Here is an 18,832-nt window from a genome sequence, read left to right on the forward strand (position 1 = left end):
TGTAATCTTCCAATTTTAAGGTGTCAGAAGAAAATTTAAAAAACGCAACATTTCCATGCAAGAGGCATCCTTAACTGTGGATGCTTGGCTGTGTTAGTGGTTTCAATGTCTGTGGCTTTTATTAGAAAAATAAAAAAGATATTAGAAAACAAAAAATATTTTTTTGCACCTGTCCTCTCCCTAATGAAGAAAGAAATTTAAGTCAAGACTCTTTGGTATGGTTTTCTTTTTGCATTTTTCTGAAGCTGGAAACGGGGAGGCAGTCAGACAGACTCCCGCATGTGCCCAACTGGGATCCACCCGGCACGCCACCAGGGGGCGATGCTCTGCCTATCAGCCATCCCCAGCGCCTGGGCCATCTTTTGCTCCAATGGAGCCTCGGCTGCGGGAGGGGAAAAGAGAGACAGAGAGGAAGGAGAAGGGGAGGGGTGGAGAAGCAGATGGGTGCCTCTCCTGTGTGCCCTGGCCGGGAATCGAACCCAGGACTTCCGCACGCCAGCCCGACGCTCTACCACTGAGCCAACCGGCCAGGGCCTGGTATGGTTTTCAATTCTTTGGACCAAAGGAATACATCAACTTAGTAGCTTATTGCAAAGATCTCAGAAACTAATGCTAAACATGTTTTAACATCAGCAAAAATGACTTCTGTATGTGTGTATGCCATCCTTCCCATTGGCACCAATTCAAAGCCAAGGTACTCTTTCAGGAATAATTACTATTCATGGGCTAACTTAGCGGTAATACCTTTCTTGCCTTATCACCAGTAAAAGAAATTCACAATTTAAACACTTGAAGAAAAAGCACAGAAAGGTGTTTTTCTTCTCTTTGCAAATAGAAAAACAAATAAATCTTCAGTAACTATATGGATAGGATTTATAGATCTGGTGATATATCAAAAAAGATGGCAACTAGCAGAGCCAGTTGCCTCATCTCTACAGTTACTCAGTCATTGCCTTTTTACTTTCCCCACACAGAACCTGAATCAAGGGGGACCAAAGCCACGAGCACAATAGACTGGAGAAGCCTACTTTCAGCAAAGGAATGACTCTGAAATGAATCTTGAAGATAGATTCAATGTTGTATAGGGTTTAATATAATTTCAATAATCTAGTGAAGGCTATCTTTATCAAATGTGTCCTCCTAGCTTCTGTGTAGTTCTTAGTTAGCCACCAGACCTCGGCCTACCTTCCCTATGGTTAAACCAACAAAGATTCATGAGGTCTTTGTCCAGAGTAAAGGAGCCAGCATCTTTGGCACGCATAAAAAGTGAAGCTAATGGGCCCTCCTGGAATTGAACCCACAACCCTGGCCTCATTAACACCACTTGGACCATCGGCCACCATGAATAGCAAAGCATAGCAAATGAGATACTGAATTATATGACTGCAGACATTTTTTTCAGTGTTTTAAAGCTATATCAGTTCTGCTGGTAAAACACATGAGAGAGGCCCAGGTATGTGAGAAAATCCTCAAGATTAAGAATCTGTCATAGGGGAAAACTAAGAGATAAATTTTATTTCAATTATCAGGCTTCAGATTTTGTCAGGCCTTTAAATATTATATATGTAACAGGTACAGCAGAGCTGAAAAGATGAAAAGGAAAACAATCTACTTTGGCCCCACAAGCCCAGGACTGTTATGTGCTTCCCACGTGCTCTCCAGCTGCTGCCGCCACCTCCACATGCTGCTGATTTTCAGGGATAGCTTTGAACAGCTCAACAATCCCAGAGGTACTCGATTGCTCTGTGGGCACTTCATTAGTCATGGCTGATGGCTTTCTCCAGTGGTTTAAAACCTGGGAGGCTTGGGGTTTTCCGATGAGACTACAGTAGCTGGTAAATTCTCTAAGACCTAAGGTCCAAGTATTCTGGCTCTCAACAAAGAATAGCTGGTTTTGGGAGATACTCAGTTTTGAATCTGACATTTTCCAGTTTGCTGTCTTAGAAGCAGGATGGTGTAGTGTAAAAAGTACTGAAAAGTACTAGACTTGGAGTCAGACAATCTAAGTCTGAATGCCAGCTCTCCCAACTACCAGATGTATACATTTAGACAAGTCACTTAACCCTGGTTGATTCTCTCCCAGATTTGATGAGAGGACTAATAACTAAAATCATATATCAGAACCCAATGTCTGAAATAACTCTCTCTACCTAGCTAGCTAGCTATCTACCTATTTACTTATCTATCTTACCCGAGTTTCCTTTCTTCCCACTTTTTCTTTCAATTATTCCTGAGGACAAGGGCTTTAGCTCTCACACCCAATGTTATAGCTGCAGATCTGGGTGAATTAAATCAAAAGAGGTGAAGTAATTTGAGCAGCTGCAACTGCGTCATTATTGGTGAGTTTTTTAGAAATCTTAGAAAACAAAAGAGGATTGCACACACATGTAAATATACTACTTTCCTCAATTATAGGGTAAAACTGTAGGCTAAGAAACTGTAGGCTGAGCACCAGAATAGATCCATTGGTGGGATTCAAATAATTTAACAACCTGTTCTCTGCCCTAATGACCATTTTAAGCATATAAAAAAAAGATATTCTAGCCTGACAAGGCGGTGGTGCAGTGGATAGAGTGTTGGACTGGGATGCTGAGGACCCAGGTTCGAGACCCCGAGGTCGCCAGCTTGAGCATGGACTCATCTGGTGTGAGCAAAAGCTCACCAGCTTCAACCCAAGGTCGCTGGCTCAAGCAAGGGGTTACTCAGTCTGCTGAGGGCCCGTGGTCAAAACACATATGAGAAAGCAATCAATGAACAACTAAGGTGTTCAATGTGCAATGAAAAACTAATGACTGATGCTTCTCATCTCTCCATTCCTGTCTGTCTGTCCCTCTCTCTTACTCTGTCTCTGTAAAAAAAAAAAAGATATTCTAAAAGGTAGTTTATTATTTCATGTATTTAATACTTAAATAATAACAATAAAAGAGGTACACAAAACTAGATTATGTTATAAGAATTTTAAAATATTAGTGAAAAAATATTAAATCATACCTGACAACAATAAAACTGTTATTTAAGATGTTTCCATATTGCTTCTTGATTGGCATCCTCACTTGCAATTTTTTTTTACCTATGGACAGAATGGACATTACTACAGGTGCTTAGAATACACTGTTGTGCAGATGAACATTAAAAAAGAGTAAGGAAGGTAAATTTGTGATTTCCACATTGGGCGGCTGCCCAGGTGCCCACCTTAGAGAAAACCCTGATTACAAGTGCCATTTTAACAACCAGTTTGCCAAACTCAACAAAAAATTAGGTATCAGTTCTGCCAAACTGGTGCAAACTGGCTGAAGCCCACCACTGAATAAACCCTATAGCAGGTAATTAAACAGCACACTTCTGAGTACACTAAAGGAATGAAGGATCACCAAGAAGCCAGGTGGGGGCACTAGTGGTGTTACAGCCCTCCTTTCTGCTTCCTTCTGTGATGGGTTATTTGACTGATAAAGCAGGTGGTATCTCACCTCGTGGACCTTGATTTCAGTAAAGAATTTAAAAAAGTTATTTGTAGTATGTGTACATACTCATGAACAAGAAAAAATTTGGATTGCAAAGTAATACATTTAGGTTGTTTATTTACCTATTAAATGACCATAAATAAAATCATGAAAGTTATCCAAAGGTGTCTAGTAGTATGCCAAAGGTATATCATATCATAGTTTAGTTATAATTAGCACTTTGTATGCGACAATCTAGATTCCAAAAATAACTTAAAGGAATATATATATATATATATATATATATAAAACAATAAATTCTAATAGGAAGAAATGTTTTTAAAATTTATTAAAATTTTTTTTTTATTTTAGCGAGGGGACAGGATACAGAGACAGACTCCTGCATATGCTGGGACCGGGATCCACCCTGCAAGCCCAATAGGGGGCGATGCTCTGCTCTGACCATCTGGGGTCCTCGGTCTTTTGCAACCAGGACCATTTTTTTTAGCGCCTGAGGCAGAGGCCATGGAGCTATCCTCAGAGCCCAGGGCCAACTTGAGCCAATCAATCCATGGCTGCTGTAAGAGGGGAGGAGAAGAGAGAAAGAGACAGAGAAGCAAGAGGGGGAGAGAAGCAGATGGGCACTTCTGCTGTGTGCCCTGGCTGGGAATCAAACCCAGGACATCCATACACCAGGCAGATGCTCTACCAGTGAGCCAACTGGCCAGAGCCTAGAAACATTTTTTAAAGCTTGTACTTAAGTACTTGACTATGACCCAATTTGGGAAGACTTGACTTTCATGCTTCACATGGGAAAGAAAAATCCAACCGTAAAAATTATAGTTAAAGACAAACATAATAGATGCCATCGGTGCTGCTCCACAGCCAGTCTAATCTCAGGTGCATGTATAGACTGTCTGAAACAAGGAGAACACTACAATTTAGGAGGAAAGCGACAAACTGGAATGCTTATAATAAGGCCATCAAAGAGGATGTAGGCACTGAAAAGTGTGCTACAGGGGATGGTGAGGGGAAGAGGAAACTTCAGCCAAAAGAAGAGAAGGCTAGGATGATGGGTCACAGAGGTGAGCATAACAGGTGCCCTTCAATATGTGGAGAGCCACAATGTGCAGAATGTTTGATGTATTCTAAGCAGGCTTCAGAAGAGAAATTAGGACCAAAGTGCAGACTGTAGAAGGAAGCAGTTTAGGTACAATGTAAGAAATAAAAAGGGACATTGTTTTTCTTCACATTTCTAATGTCCAGTAAAAAAATGTGGGTCTGGTGCTCAATGCAGAATGGAGAGAGATCTTTCACAAGGAAACTGAGAAATTGGTTGGGGTTTCCAGAGTCCTCTCCCACAAACAACCCAAAATTGTCACCCATATATCTTCTGGGTTTCTTTTCATCAGAGGTCTCCATTTCTCCTCCAGTGGCCCTGGAGCTTCCTGGCCAGCAGACAGAAGGGGGCACCCTGTACCCTTAGCTTTAGCAAGGACCCATCTGGCAGCCTTCAAACCCAGGAACATGACCTACGGCTGGTAGCCCAAGGACACGGAAGGGGTCCCACTGCATATACTCTCCTCTAACCCTTCTACTGTGCACAGAGCTAGTACCCTAAAATGCTGACTAAGTTTAGGAGGTGAGGGATAGGCGGAAAGAAAGGATTCTGATGCCACCTGACCTCCGAATTGCGGGTGGAATGCGGAGCCCCCGGAAACTTCCCAAGGTACAGAGAAAAGTTACTCTGTCCAGCAACAATGGATAATCAAGGGGTTTGGTGAAATGTAGTGATTGAATACTGACAGAAAAGGGGCTCTCTTAAGGTGCAGAGAGGGCTATCCAGGAAGAAGCAAACTTTGTTATGAATGGACAGACACCCTCACCACACCGTTTTCTCCTTGCTTCTCGGAAAACCACAGGCACACCCCTCATAGTCTTCTAAAACACACACACACACACACACACACACACACACACACACACACACACGCAAAATGGGCAAAGAGAGAGCGAGGGGGTTGGTGCTCAGTCTTTGTGCGCTGGAGCTAAGTAACTGGCCTTTTGTTTGTGGATCAGAGCAGGGTAGGAGGCACCCTGTCGTCGCCGCGGGGTGTGCGTCTCAGCTGAGTGTGCGGCGCGGTGCGGAGAAGGGAGGTTCACCGGCCCCCGCCCGGGTTCCCCGCGCAGCCCGGCCCGCCCCTCGCGTCCTGCGCTGCGCTCTCCGCGGGGCCGCGGCCGCCGCGCTCTTGGCTGGGAAGAGAGGTGAGAGGGGTAGGCGGGCTGCTTGGTTGGCGCTGGCGCTCTGCAGTGCAGTGAAGTGTTATCCCAGCTCCCTATATGGTCGCAGTTTAGCTCGGCGCTGCTGAGCTGAGCCAGGAACCCGAGGAGGAGGAGGAGGAAGAGGAGGAGGAGGAGAGGAGGAGGAGGAGGAGGACAGAAGAGCGCAGCAGCAGCCAGCGCACACCGAGCGGCTGCCGTGGGAAGCAGAGGCGTCGGAGGCTGGGGCAGCGCTGACGCCTCGGGAGCCATGGCCGAAGGGGGAGAAAGCGGCGAGGACGAGATCCAGTTCCTGCGGACTGTGAGTCTCCGCGGCGGGGCAAGACGGCGGGCAGGTGGGGAGGAGCGCGGAGCCGGGCGAGGAGGGACTGCGCTGCGCCGCGGTGCCCGGCGCGTTCTCCGCAGCCGTGGGCTGCAGAGGCAGACCAGACAGACACCCACCTGCGGGCTGCGAGGGGCTGCGTGGGAAAGGGCTCCCTCTTCTGCATGTCCCTTCTTCCCCTACCGCCGTTCCTACCCCAGACCTCGACTTCACCCCCACCTCCACCTCCACTTACACTCCACCGCTTTCCTGGCAACTTGGTACTTGATCTGAAACCTATGATGCCCAAACTTCCAGCCAGGGCTTGCTCGTGGTTTTCCTGAGCCGGATGATCAGAAGTGGAAGATCTCGCCCCAGAGTCGACCCTCTCTGTCACTCCCACCAGTGCACCCCTGTCCCCTCCCTCGGAGGCGCCCCCGCGCACTGGGGAACCGCCAGAGGAAGCTGAGGGGCAGGGGCGAGCCTGGGTTGCCGAGCGTGAAAAGCGGGCGCAGGCACTGGGTCCCAGTCCTGGAATCAGTCGGAAGGTAAATTCACCCAGTTAAGCCCCAAGCCGGTAACTGCTGTTGGAACGTTACTTGGCTGCCCGAGTTTAAGAGCCCTGGCTTTTACTGCCGGTTCCTTCAAGCCCTGCAGGACAGGGAAACCCGGGTCTGTGGCTCCGCGTCACTCAGGTCCCCTCCCTAGCACCGGAGGGCGCTTCTCTGTCCCAGATTTTAAGGAAAGTGGTGGTGGAGAGGACTGGGGGGTGTCTGTTGTAGCCACAGCAACCTTGCCCCTTAGGAGTTAACTAAAAGCCTTTCAAAGTGGACGGCAACCAGGATGAGTGGGCGGTATTGGGGTGCACCTCAACTCTGATTTTAGCCAGGTGACCTTGAGCAAATCACATAATCCTCTCAGCCTCAATTTCCTCGTGTAAAATGGAGAATATATAACCAGCGTTTCAGGGCAATAAGGATTAAATGAGATAGTGAATGTCATAATGTTTTGTAAACTGTAAATTGTTCTGTAAGTGTTAGATCCTTTTATATGAGCTGTCTAGCTCTCCGAAATTAGAATGAAATTCTTTCACTTTCTCTCCCTCTCTTCTTTTTGTGTACTCTTCTGACCCTGTCTCTGAAGAGCCTGACTAAGCTCTTGTCTGTCTTTTGGACCATTCCTTCTTTTTCTTGAACTGCTTCCTTACAATTCCCTTTAGTTTCTCTTCTAAACATGATTCCTTTGTCAGGCTGGGACTTCGGTCTCATTTGGGAGATATAGAAGGACCCACTGCCCTTCTGATACTACTGTATTAGCCATCTGATCTGCAGAACCAAACCCTATCCTCCCCTCGACTGCCCTTCAGTTGCCTCTGTGTGCAGCCAGCTGCCTGTTTCCCTCCAAGTCCTGTAGAATTCCTAGGCTTTCTTCCTAACAGGTGTATTGAATGGGAGGCAGCTCAGGTACTTCCTGCCTTCTATCCTCCTCAATCACATGTTTATTCTGCTGATGATTGATTATCTGCTTATTATTAATGATCTTCCAGGCATCACTGATTGAAAAAAATTCCCTTCTGACAGATAGGGTCAGCATTGAATAGATGACCCAGATGGTCAAGGTAAATCCTGGTGATTTTATTGAGTCTCACCTCTGTTGGCTTCCGTGGCCACCTCCCTGACCTTCCTTCTCCATGGGGCCGTGTAACTGTTTTGAAGTACACCTGTATCTAAGGCTTACTGTAGCGCAGTGGTTTTTAAACTTTTTGCGTCTTGGGCACCCTGCTCCAGAGGTCTGAGTGGGTGAGCTCCTTTCAAAGCCTATCTATGGCTTACTGTGGGGTTCAGGGACCAATGTTAAGAACCCCTGTGGCAGATACTGCAGATCAATTCTGGCTTCCAGGGAGAGCTGGCAGTCACCATGGGGTGAGTGACTCCAAATGTGACATTCTTGATTCTTTTTATCCTAATAATCACCTTAAGTATTTTTTAGGTGTGTTCCTCAGCAACCCTGTGACGCAGCTTAACTGCTTCATGTTTGGCTTATGGCAGGAAAATAGGCTTATTGGGAGAAAATTGGTGATGGAACTGTGGGACAGGAAATCAAGTGGCTTGGCTGTGGTTGCCCAGCAAGTTGCTGATAATTGTCATTACATAGCATTAGATTAAATTCTCAGCAGAGCTGGCCTTGAGTATCATTCCAGAGGTTATGGTATTAAAAATACACTGAAATGAAAACTGCTGCTTCCTGAATTCTGACACTCTCCTTCAGTATCCATGAGCAACAACAAAAATTATTTCTTTGAAGCCAATCACTGGAAGTTTTTATCTGCACAAAATTTTGAATTTATTTTGCTATTTTAGGGGATTCAGAAATGACAGGGCTGTATTTGCAGAGGGATTTTCTCCCTGTGGAATAAGCCAGGGTTTGAGAAGGTATTTCAGTTTGAGCCCTGCCCCCCCTCCACCTTTACCTCAGAGTTTCTTTCTTTCCCCAAACAATATCTTTTAAAGCATTTTGGTTATATGTTTGTCATGTAATGCCTCCTCACCTTAACATTGTTCTGGACCAGTAGGTGGTTGATATGACGGTGTGATAGAATCCTGTCTTTGCAACCATGAACTTTATGGGACTGTTATTCCAGAGAGGAAAGGCTTTTAAACTGATTCTTAAAATAAATAGACCATAGAACAGCATTGTGTTGAAGATCCTCATCAAACGAGTTATGGTGTTCTGTTTATTATGATAGCAACAAAAATGAAAGCAGCTAGAACTGTCGATGGCATGAGATGGGCCAGAATTATTGCAATAATCCTATACAGTGTGTACAGTGGGGTTTTAGACACTTGCTAGTTGGTGATGTTCATCTTGGTTGCCCCCACTAATTGCTACATTTGAAGCCCACCCTCTCCTAGGTAGGTGGCAGGGTCTACACAAGAGGTTTGGGAGGGGAAGCAGATTGTGTTAATTAAAGGCTCCTGTATCCCAAACCTTCAAGTGGCTGTGTGAAACTACACATCTTCTTCTGGTCTTCTGAAATCCTGGCCATCAGTCATTTAAGTTGATGAGAGAGAATCAGCCAGACACATAGACCCAAGAATTTTCTTTAAGGCTAAAATTTTCCCTCCCACTACTGCTGGCAGTGGCACCAACCTCCCTCCAATTGCTCTTGCTGACGTAGCCAGTGTCACTGACGTGGCTTTGAAGCAGCTCAGAAGCAGATCAACTGGCCAGCTGCTGATCTGAAAGCAAGAAGTTATGGTGAGAAGAGTGCCAATCACTCTACCCCAGACAGTTGGTGGAGCTGGCACAGCACCACACTTCCAGCGTGCCAGGCAGAAGATGTTTCCTCCTCCCCCAGTTTTTCCCTTAGACTGTAGTATTCATTTAAAAAGAAAGGGAGAAAAGCCTTCAAACCTCAGCTTATTGTTTTTACAATACCACAGCCTTCTCCTTGCAACTCCCCCCTCCACCACAAAGTTAATTGAAACAGAACTCAAAGTGAGGTAGACATTTGTTTCTATGAATTTCCTATTAAAGGTCAGTCATAGATGCCTAATTTAGCCCTCCTTGTAGAAAGTTGTCCCCCATCTAAACTTGCCGCTCTCAAGGGACAAAAGAAAGCACTTGGGCTGAGAATCAAGACCTCTCTTATAGTCTTGGGTTCTTCCTTCCACGGTGACAGGTCAAATCCCCGCATTCGAGCTGCAGCACTAATGTGAGTTCATGTCCTTTCAGAGCACGTTGTCCCAGGTTGGGATGACACGGAACTTTCACTTCGTGGTTCTAGATAACGGCTTGCTTCTTCCCTCAGCAGAGTCCGTTTACGTAACAGCTGCGTGACGCCAGTGTCATGCTTTTGGCAGCTTTTCCTCAAGGAGGCAGGGGAGGAGGTGGACATGGGTGACTTCTTCCTTCAGGCACAGGGGCTCAGGGTGACACTGTGTAGTAATGGGGGGAATGCTAGAAGGCAGGCCACATATACCCAAACGTATGATTTGGGAGAGCTGTCCTGCTGAATTAGATTTGATGTTTACAATGAGAAAACTCACTATTTCCACACTCTAAGCCTCCCAACATCACTTCCCACCCTTCCCACCATTTTCCATTGCCTTCGGAGAGTTCATGTTATTAAAGGGCTATATCAGAGTACCTGGGCACTCAATATCCCCTCCTTTCCAGGGAGATGCCCTGCCAGGTGAGAGAAGGAAGCCAGAACCCCCTCACAGAGAAATGAACTTGTGTCAGAAAGGCCACATCAGCAATAGGGGGGGATGGTGGTTCATACCTCTAAGGCACTGACTGCCCATGGCCAGTGTTGTCTGAAAGGATTTAAAGCTGCTGAGCTCCCAGGAAGGAGGTGATGGTGACTATGAACTTGGAAATATTTGGAATATGCTGTAGCCCAATGTAAGAGGAGTGAGACCATGAACAAATCTGCAGTTGAAGTTGGTAAGTCTGATACCTGTGCATCCTTTTTTATACTAATATGATTGTTAAGCAGGAGGAGGCACTTCAGGGAAATCCATTCAAAAAACCCCACAATTCTTTATTACTTTTCCAATGTTGATTTAGAAGAAAAAAAAATGCTTCTCAGGTTTTTTTTTGTTTTTTTTTTTGTTTGTTTTTTTTAATGAGAGGAGAGATAGTGAGACAGACTCCCACACGTACCCCAACCTGGATCCACCTGGCAGCCCCATCTAAGGCTGATGCTCAATTCATCTGAGCTATTTTTAGTGCCTGAACCTGACACACTGGGACCAACGGAGCTATCCTCAGCCCTGGAGCAATGCTTGAACCAGTTGAGCCAAGGGGGAGAGAAAGGGGAGAGGGAAGGATAGAGAAGCAGATGGTCGCTTCTCTTGTATGCCCTGATCAAGAACTGAATCCGGGATGTCCATACACCAGGCCAACACTCCACCCACTGAGCCAACTGGCCAAGGCTCAGGTTTCTTAGGGTTGATCTGAAGATGAAAAATATTGAAGAAGAGGGAGCGAGAAGATTTTATCTGGAAAGCAAAATGCTTTGGTGATTATTTTTGAAAGACTTGTATTTAAATGGCTCTTATTATGCCAGTGTTTATTTGCCTCTTTTGCTTGTTTTGTGATCATTTGCTTTCACTTATTCCTGGAAATGATATTTTATTTCATAATTTAATTTATTTTTTTACCTTAATATTTAAAGAGATTTTAATTTAGAAGCCATTGGTTTCCTCATTTCTAGTTGACTTGGCACCCTCCTGAACAATTTGTACCAATCTCTTGTGTAGGCCCAGGAGGTCCCGTGTCTTCAAAAACCCATACTTTTGGCCCTGGCCGGTTGGGTCAGCGGTGGAGCATTGGCCTGGCGTGCGGGGGACCTGGGTTCGATTCCCGGCCAGGGCAAATAGGAGAAGCACCCATTTGCTTCTCCACCCCCCCTCCTTCCTCTCTGTCTCTCTCTTCCCCTCCCGCAGCCAAGGCTCCATTGGAGCAAAGATGGCCCGGGCGCTGGGGATGGCTCCTTGGCCTCTGCCCCAGGTGCTAGAGTGGCTCTGGTCGCGGCAGAGCGACGCCCGGAGGGGCAGAGCATCACCCCCTGGTGGGCGTTCCGGGTGGATCCCGGTCGGGCACATGCGGGAGTCTGTCTGACTGTCTCTCCCCGTTTCCAGCTTCAGAAAAATACAAAAACAAACAAACAAAAAAACCCCCATACTTTTTAGCTCATTTCCCATAATTCTACATCCGTATAAATTCTTCTAAATTTGCTCTGTCTTTAAGGTATCCATAATGCACGATGTATCCAGTACGAGTGAAATGTTGTAATTTAAAACATTGAACTTAGAGGAAGGAATTCTTATTTCTAACCCTAGTTCACTATCACCTTGAACAAGTTACTTAAGAAAATTGAAGTTTCATTTCTTCCTACCTTTTCTTATATGAAGATAGGACCTGCTTTGACAGCTTCATAAAAGTGTGGTAAGAGGCAATGGTAATTTTGATAATACCCCCAAATGAGAGAAAAGGCTATGTTTCCCTATTATCTTTGTGTTTCTCTTGCACTGGAAAGTAACCCTACTTGTGACTGGGTCTTGTTGAAAAAGTACTACATTTCTCCTTTCATATGTTCTCTGCTACAGGACCTCCCTTCATCTCAGCGTTGTTCGATCAGCCTTAGTATATCTATCCGGGAAATTACTTGACTAACGCAATTCCCAACTTTTATCAAGTAATTTGACTAAAAGACTTGATTGAGAAGGCACATCCATGTGTGGAAAGCCTTCAAGAGGCCAGGGAGGCCACCAGGATTCCAGGAACCAAACAGAACATTCATTCACTTTTTTGTCTTTTTTTTTTTTTTTTTTTTTTGTATTTTTCTGAAGCTGGAAACGGGGAGAGACAGTCAGACAGACTCCCGCATGCGCCCAACCGGGATCCACCCGGCACGCCCACCAGGGGCGACGCTCTGCCCACCAGGGGGCGATGCTCTGCCCCTCCGGGGAGTCGCTCTGCCGCGACCAGAGCCACTGTAGCACCTGGGGCAGAGGCCAAAGAGCCATCCCCAGCGCCCGGGCCATCGTTGCTCCGATGAAGCCTTGGCTGCGGGAGGGGAAGAGAGAAACAGAGAGGAAGGGGGGGGGTGGAGAAGCAGATGGGCGCTTCTCCTGTGTGCCCTGGCCGGGAATCGAACCCAGGTCCCCCACACTCCAGGCCGATGCTCTACCGCTGAGCCAACCGGCCAGGGGCCTTGTCTTCTTAGAGAATAACCAAAGCAATTATTTCCCGTAGGACCACGTTTTCTTATTGAGTCCCGTATCTCTTCCTTTCAGGGGTATCCCTCTCAATGCCTCCCTCCCGTTTCTTTCATAACTCATTCTTCTTAGCCCCCTAGAGAACTGGGAACAGCTTTACTGTAAACCAACCCTGCTTTTCCTCCCAGGGATTTTGCAGTGTTAGTCACGTCCGTTTAGGGATACAAGGCCTTTTCAGAAGTTCCTGTCTGCTGCACCTGGAGGAGGCAGATGCTTCTCTGGTGGGAGCCCAGCCAATGCTGAGGCTGCAGGGCACCACTTCTCCCCTGGGAGCCAAGTCCCGTCTTCAGGACTTCGAACTGGTATCCTTTCGGCCCTCCTCTTGTTTGGGAGTCCGTGGGGTATTTTAGGGACAAAGACATTTCTAGCCACTGCAGTTTCCTTTGCTTCAGTGAGTTTTGCCATCATAGCGCCTCTTCCATTCAGAGCAAGGGAAGGAAAAGTGCTGGCACCTTAGCCCTGGTCCTGTGACAGGGAGGGGCCTCGGGAGGTGCCAAGATTATTTTTTCCTCTATATGTCATTTCTGATTCCTGATTGTTAGAAAACAAAGTTCAGACCAGCTCTGAGACTGAGGATGCAGTCTTCAAAAATAAAAGAGCTGTGCCTCTTCTCCTCACTGGCACGTCCTCCTGTCTCTAGCTCAGAGTACATCGCTGACTCTGCAGGAATACTTTGGGCTCTTGTCCTGTTAGGGGGGACACAGCCTATAGGCAGGAGACACCGAGGTACCAGAGCCCAGTTTTCTCTGTCTTTCTTTTTCATTCACCTTCCACCTCCTTAGATAGTGAACTCCTCATTAATTTCGGGTCTTGTCTACTTGAGGGGATCTCATTTTCATTGGACTCAGTGACCCCAAAGAGGCCATCCCATGAGCTACCCCTTTGGGGTGACAGCTGCTTGCTGCTGCCTACCTTAAAGGAGTCAGGCGAGCGCTCTGGAGACGGAGCTGCTGCCGCCTGTGCAGAATCTTGCTGGCCATCAACAGTTTCTCTACCAAGTTCAGTTTATATGTTATTTTATGCTATGGAACCAACCAGGGGATGAGGAATGCAGCAGAGCTTTAAGGAAAGTGAAAAAATAAAAATCTGGGATGGTATCGATGTCAACGTGACCCATGTATAGAGTCTATCTTTCTCCTTGGTCTTCTTTTAGGATAAGGTACTGACTCAAGGCACTCCTTCTATCAAAATACTGAAATGCAAACTTGTTACCTCGCAGGTGCTATTAATGATCAGCATCATTAACAGCTGAGCAGAACCAGTTCCTGGGGCAATAGGAATAGAGTTGGTGAAAGATAGTGCACTTGAGAGTACTACTGAGGGGGGCACACCTCAGTGAGCTTTACACTAGTTCTTGGAGAATGCTGAGTGGGCAGAAAAGCATCAGGGCAGAGAAGTCTGGGTTCAAGGGGTCGTTCCACAGAGACTCCATCTTCATCTTCTTATGACCTTTAGTCTTGCAGGCACTGGGTAAAGCACTATTTGCAGCCAGGACTGGTGCTCACTCATGCTTCATTTTAGATACTTCAGAATCAGAGACAAATAGAAAAAGAAAGTCTTTGATTTTCATAAGATGAGTTGATTCTACGTCAAAATGAGAACTATGGTGCAGCATTCCTGAAGTAGAAAAGTGTTTGAGCAACAAAACTCCACTGTCATTTATCATATTTGTTGATGTGTTACTCATCATATCCCAAGAAAATGATCCAGAGTCTCTGAAACCAACTTAGCACTATTCCTACAGAAAGAGAGAGAGAGAGAGAGAGAGAGAGAGAGAGAGAATAATAAGAAGAGCTGCATATCTCCCAACACAGCAAATAGGAAAAGATCTTACTGGAAGGTACAAGGCTTCTCAACAGACCAGTGACAGGGCCTGACATTTACTCTCTGACAATTTCACAGTTGAGCCCTCCAGTGGGCCGGAGCAGAGAGAGCTAGTCAGTGGAACCACAGGAAGAAATGGAAGGTTCTCCATCAATGGCACATAAATGTCCACAGTGTAAGAAGTATTGATTGGAACTGCTGCACTCTAAGCCACGAAGCAGATCCAGACTATAAATAATACTCGGATAGTCAGAGAGATCCAGTTGACCACCACTCCACATTGAACCAAAAGTTGAACCAAGAGGTCAAGTAAAATTGGGCAGCTACTGCTGGAGGAGTGTGAGCCCCTCATAAACAAACCCCTTCATCTCCATCATTCAGGACATACAGCTGTGCTTCTCAACTTCAGCAGTGGTTTACCTCCAACTCATTCTCTCTTCCATCTAGGCTAGAAACGAGCCCAAGAATAAGTCATAGTGGTGTCTTGAACAAATCTCATTTCTTTGCAAGAGGCATTTTAGGATGAAAAACACAACAGGGAACATACCAGTCAAGCAGGTAAAACTCAGAGCTAAAGCTTTGGCTCTATTTGGAGGCATTTCTATTTCCAGATACGTGTATGATTGTCTGTCTTCCCTGGGTTTTCGTTCACTCATTTGTAAATCATGTAATGATCATTATGTCTCAGCGATACCTTGAAAATAGGAGTGAGGGGACTCCAAATCTCTTTTAGAACAACCAGGTGTGTATTATGAAGGGAGTAGCTTGGAATAAAAGTTATTTAGTTTCCCGATTGCCTGAAAAGGTTCCTGTCAACCTGAAGCATGAGCCATAGGTGATAAACTCCAGGGACGTAGGGGTGGATGCCAAATCACTGGGTACCTGTAGATCAGAGAGCTCACAAACTTAACACTTTTGGGGCCAGATAGGTAAGTAAATGTGTGATAGCCCCCCCCCCATTTTTAAAGAGATGTGCTTGGGCTACACATTCAAATAACAAAATTCTTAAATGCTGCCAGCCAAGCCAAACACCTCTGTAGCAGGATGCTGAGCTTGTCTGCCCATTGTCTGCCAGCCTTGGATGAAGCCTCCACTTCTGTTTCAGTGAACATGCTCCTTAGAATGTGTGAATATTTTTAGAAGTAGGATCAGGCTCACAGAGCACATCAAGGTCCATAGATGAAAATGTCAACATAAATGACAGTGTGTCATTTATCACCATGTATAAGAGAGAGATGGGCAGACAGACAGATGAATAAAGTTTAATAAATGATAGACTTGATCATCAGAAGGAATTCAGATTGTGCTAGCTATTCAACACCCTTTATAATTGTCAGATGGGCATAGTTAGCAGGGTATCCAACATTTATTGACAAGCTCTCTCTGCCTGGCCCTGACCAAGTTACCAGGAGTATTATATAGGTAAATAAGACTTCTTAATATTTGATGCCTCTGCTGGCTGAGGATCAAGAGGATGCTTAGTCTTTTTTTAGTTTTTCCCCCATTTATAAATTTATTGTTTTGAAGCATGGTATTTTTACTGTTTTATTTATTTATTTTTCAATTTAATTTGTTGGAGTGACACTGGTTAATGAAATAATACAGGTTTCAGATACCCAATTCTGTAACACATCTCTATACACTGTATTGTGTGTTCACACACCCCCTTCCCAAGTCAAATCTTTGTCCATCGAGGGTGCTCAGTCTTGATTTGAGGTAGCTATGACATCAATAACTTCAGATGAATTTCTAACAATTAATTTAAAATTTTCAGAGTTCTGTGGTACAAAAGTTTTCTTATTAAAATGTGTGAACTTGGGGACATTTCTTAATTTCTGTGCCTATTTCTTGATGTGTTAAAAGAGAGTAATAATATTGCCTGTCTTAAAGGGTTGTTGTGAGGATTAAATGAGTTAATCCATTGACAGGGCTTGGATGAGTGCCCAACATATAATAAATCCTCAATAAATATGTATTAGCTATTAATATTCTCTCAATAAACAGTGTAAACATTGACATTAGTCACACTAGATACTCCAAATGTCATTGCTCATTCATTTTATAGTTGAAAAGTACAAAGGGACAATACCCTCTGATTATTCCATGGCCTTGATTCCCGACATTCTGCTTAACTACAATGAAACCAGGCTTTGTGGATGGAAATGAGTCTAGGATGGACATGACCTCAAAAGCACAGACCAGCAGGTCAGGTCTCAGGGGGCCTACTTTGCAAGCCTCTAAATGCAAATGCTGATTGACTTTTCCTCCAGCAGTTTTTGATGACCCACATCAACGAATGGGCAATGTGATTGGGAGAATCCTAAATGCAAGCCACTCATGGTCCTTGGTTTGGGAGACTTTTTTTTTTTCAACCGGTGTTTTAATATGGAAATTTGCCTTACTGGGAATTCACTATGTTTTCAGCAACACAAGCTTATCCCCTATAGAGGTCTGGCTCTGTTCCTTCTCTGCTCTGTTCTCGTGCCTGCGGATATGAAGCATGAACCTAAAGTAAAGCCTGATCCTCGGTACATACTTTAGTGCCCTGTCCTCTGAGGGTCCTGCTGTGGGCAGGGGCTTCAGCCTCTGATTCTTACCCCTTGTTTTCATCAAACATTATTCTCATTTTTTTCTTCCTGATTACCATTGAATTAAGTTGGATAATGTTGGTTGGATGAGAGTAAATGTTTACCTACTTAAAATACTCTGCTCCTTGAAGAGTAACAAGTATATAAGGAATCTAGGCACATGAGCCATCTAATGGTGTCTTGCTTTTGATTAAAGTCACATCTAAATGGCTCTTGATTTTTACTCATAAAGCTGGTCTCAATCACTGAAAGCTTAATTGAGCTAAGTAGATGGGAAATTTCGTTTAAAAAATTAAAGCGAGAATTCCCTAAATTGTAAAGAGTAGATGGGCTTTTGATTCCTTTAAAAGCGAGAGAGGTTTCTTTTGGTAGTAAATCTTGGTATTTCAGCCTGACCAGGCGGTGGTGCAGTGGATAGAGCGTCAGACTGGGATGTGGAGGACCCAGGTTCGAGACCCCGAGATCGTCAGTTTGAGCGCGGGCTCATCTGGTTTAAGCAAAAAAGCCCACCAGCTTGGACCCAAGGTCTCTGGCTTGAGCAAGGGATCACTCAATTTGCTGAAGGCCCATGGTCAAGGTACATATGAGAAAGCAATCAATGAACAACTACCGTGTCGCAATGAAAAACTGATGATTGATGCTTCTCATCTCTCTCTGTTTCTGCCTGTCTATCCCTCTCTCTGACTCTCTCTGTCTCTGTAAAAACAAAAACAAACAAACAAAAAACTTGGTATTTCACTAATTAGCAATACAAGTCGCTTTTTTAGTTGTGGGTAGAGAATGAAACTATGTGGTTGAGCTATTTCACCTATTCTAGCCTGTTTCCTAATCTACAGAATAGTGAAAAACGTAACTAATTCTTAGGGAGGGGGCCGGATGAAATAATCAAATCCTAAGATTCTTAGAGCATGGCCCTGTTTTCTGACTATTAACTGCCTCCTTCCCCCCGACATCTGATAATGTCTGGCACTAAGGATGTCCTCCAAAAGCATGCTTTATAAAGTATAAAATGGAATAGAGGTGTCATACATGCATATCAGAACCTGGGCAACAGTGAAGTCTGATTACATATGTATAGAGTTCACTATCCTAATCAAATAAAATTTAGATCAAAGTTATTCTGACACTTTTTGTATATAAATATTATCTAATTGACTCATAACAAGTCATAATAGTATATAATTTACATAAATTACTATAATTAGTATAAATTGTCCCTAGCCAGACCAATTTTTTTTTTCTATTGAATGTCCTAGTTCTTCCCTATTGTCAACCTTAAAATTGATGACACCATTATTATTGCCACCAGTGTCTCCATTGAGTAGTTAACAGCTTCAGGTCAGACAGACCTGGGTGTGAATTCTGGTTTTATCATTTTTACATTATTCACAAGCTGTGGACCCTGACAGTTTTCTCATCTCTAAAACAGAGATATTAATAATGTTTTATGTGACTGTTGAGATAATTAAATGTGGTGATGTTTGTAGAACTATAATGAATCTGACTCATACTATGTGATTTCCTCTTCTGTGCCACAGTATGTGAGGTAATGTGATCCACATGTTGATGGTAGAACCCACTCCCCAATAGGCAGGGACTCCCTTTGCCAGG

At 44.7% G+C, this 18,832-nt stretch overlaps 1 protein-coding gene across 1 annotated transcript in view; it reads left to right on the top strand.

Moving 5' to 3' along the window:
* Window positions 1-5,896: 5,896 nt before the first annotated feature.
* RYR3 (ryanodine receptor 3) overlaps window positions 5,897-18,832 on the top strand; it is a 626,037-nt gene continuing 613,101 nt past the window's right edge. Inside the window, exon 1 of the mRNA XM_066277226.1 lies at window positions 5,897-6,021. Within this exon, the coding sequence (XP_066133323.1) occupies window positions 5,971-6,021 (51 nt within the window). The 5' untranslated portion in view covers window positions 5,897-5,970. The remainder of the gene's footprint in view (window positions 6,022-18,832) is intronic.

This window comes from Saccopteryx bilineata, chromosome 4 (assembly GCF_036850765.1).
Source record: "Saccopteryx bilineata isolate mSacBil1 chromosome 4, mSacBil1_pri_phased_curated, whole genome shotgun sequence".
Taxonomy (NCBI): domain Eukaryota; kingdom Metazoa; phylum Chordata; class Mammalia; order Chiroptera; family Emballonuridae; genus Saccopteryx; species Saccopteryx bilineata.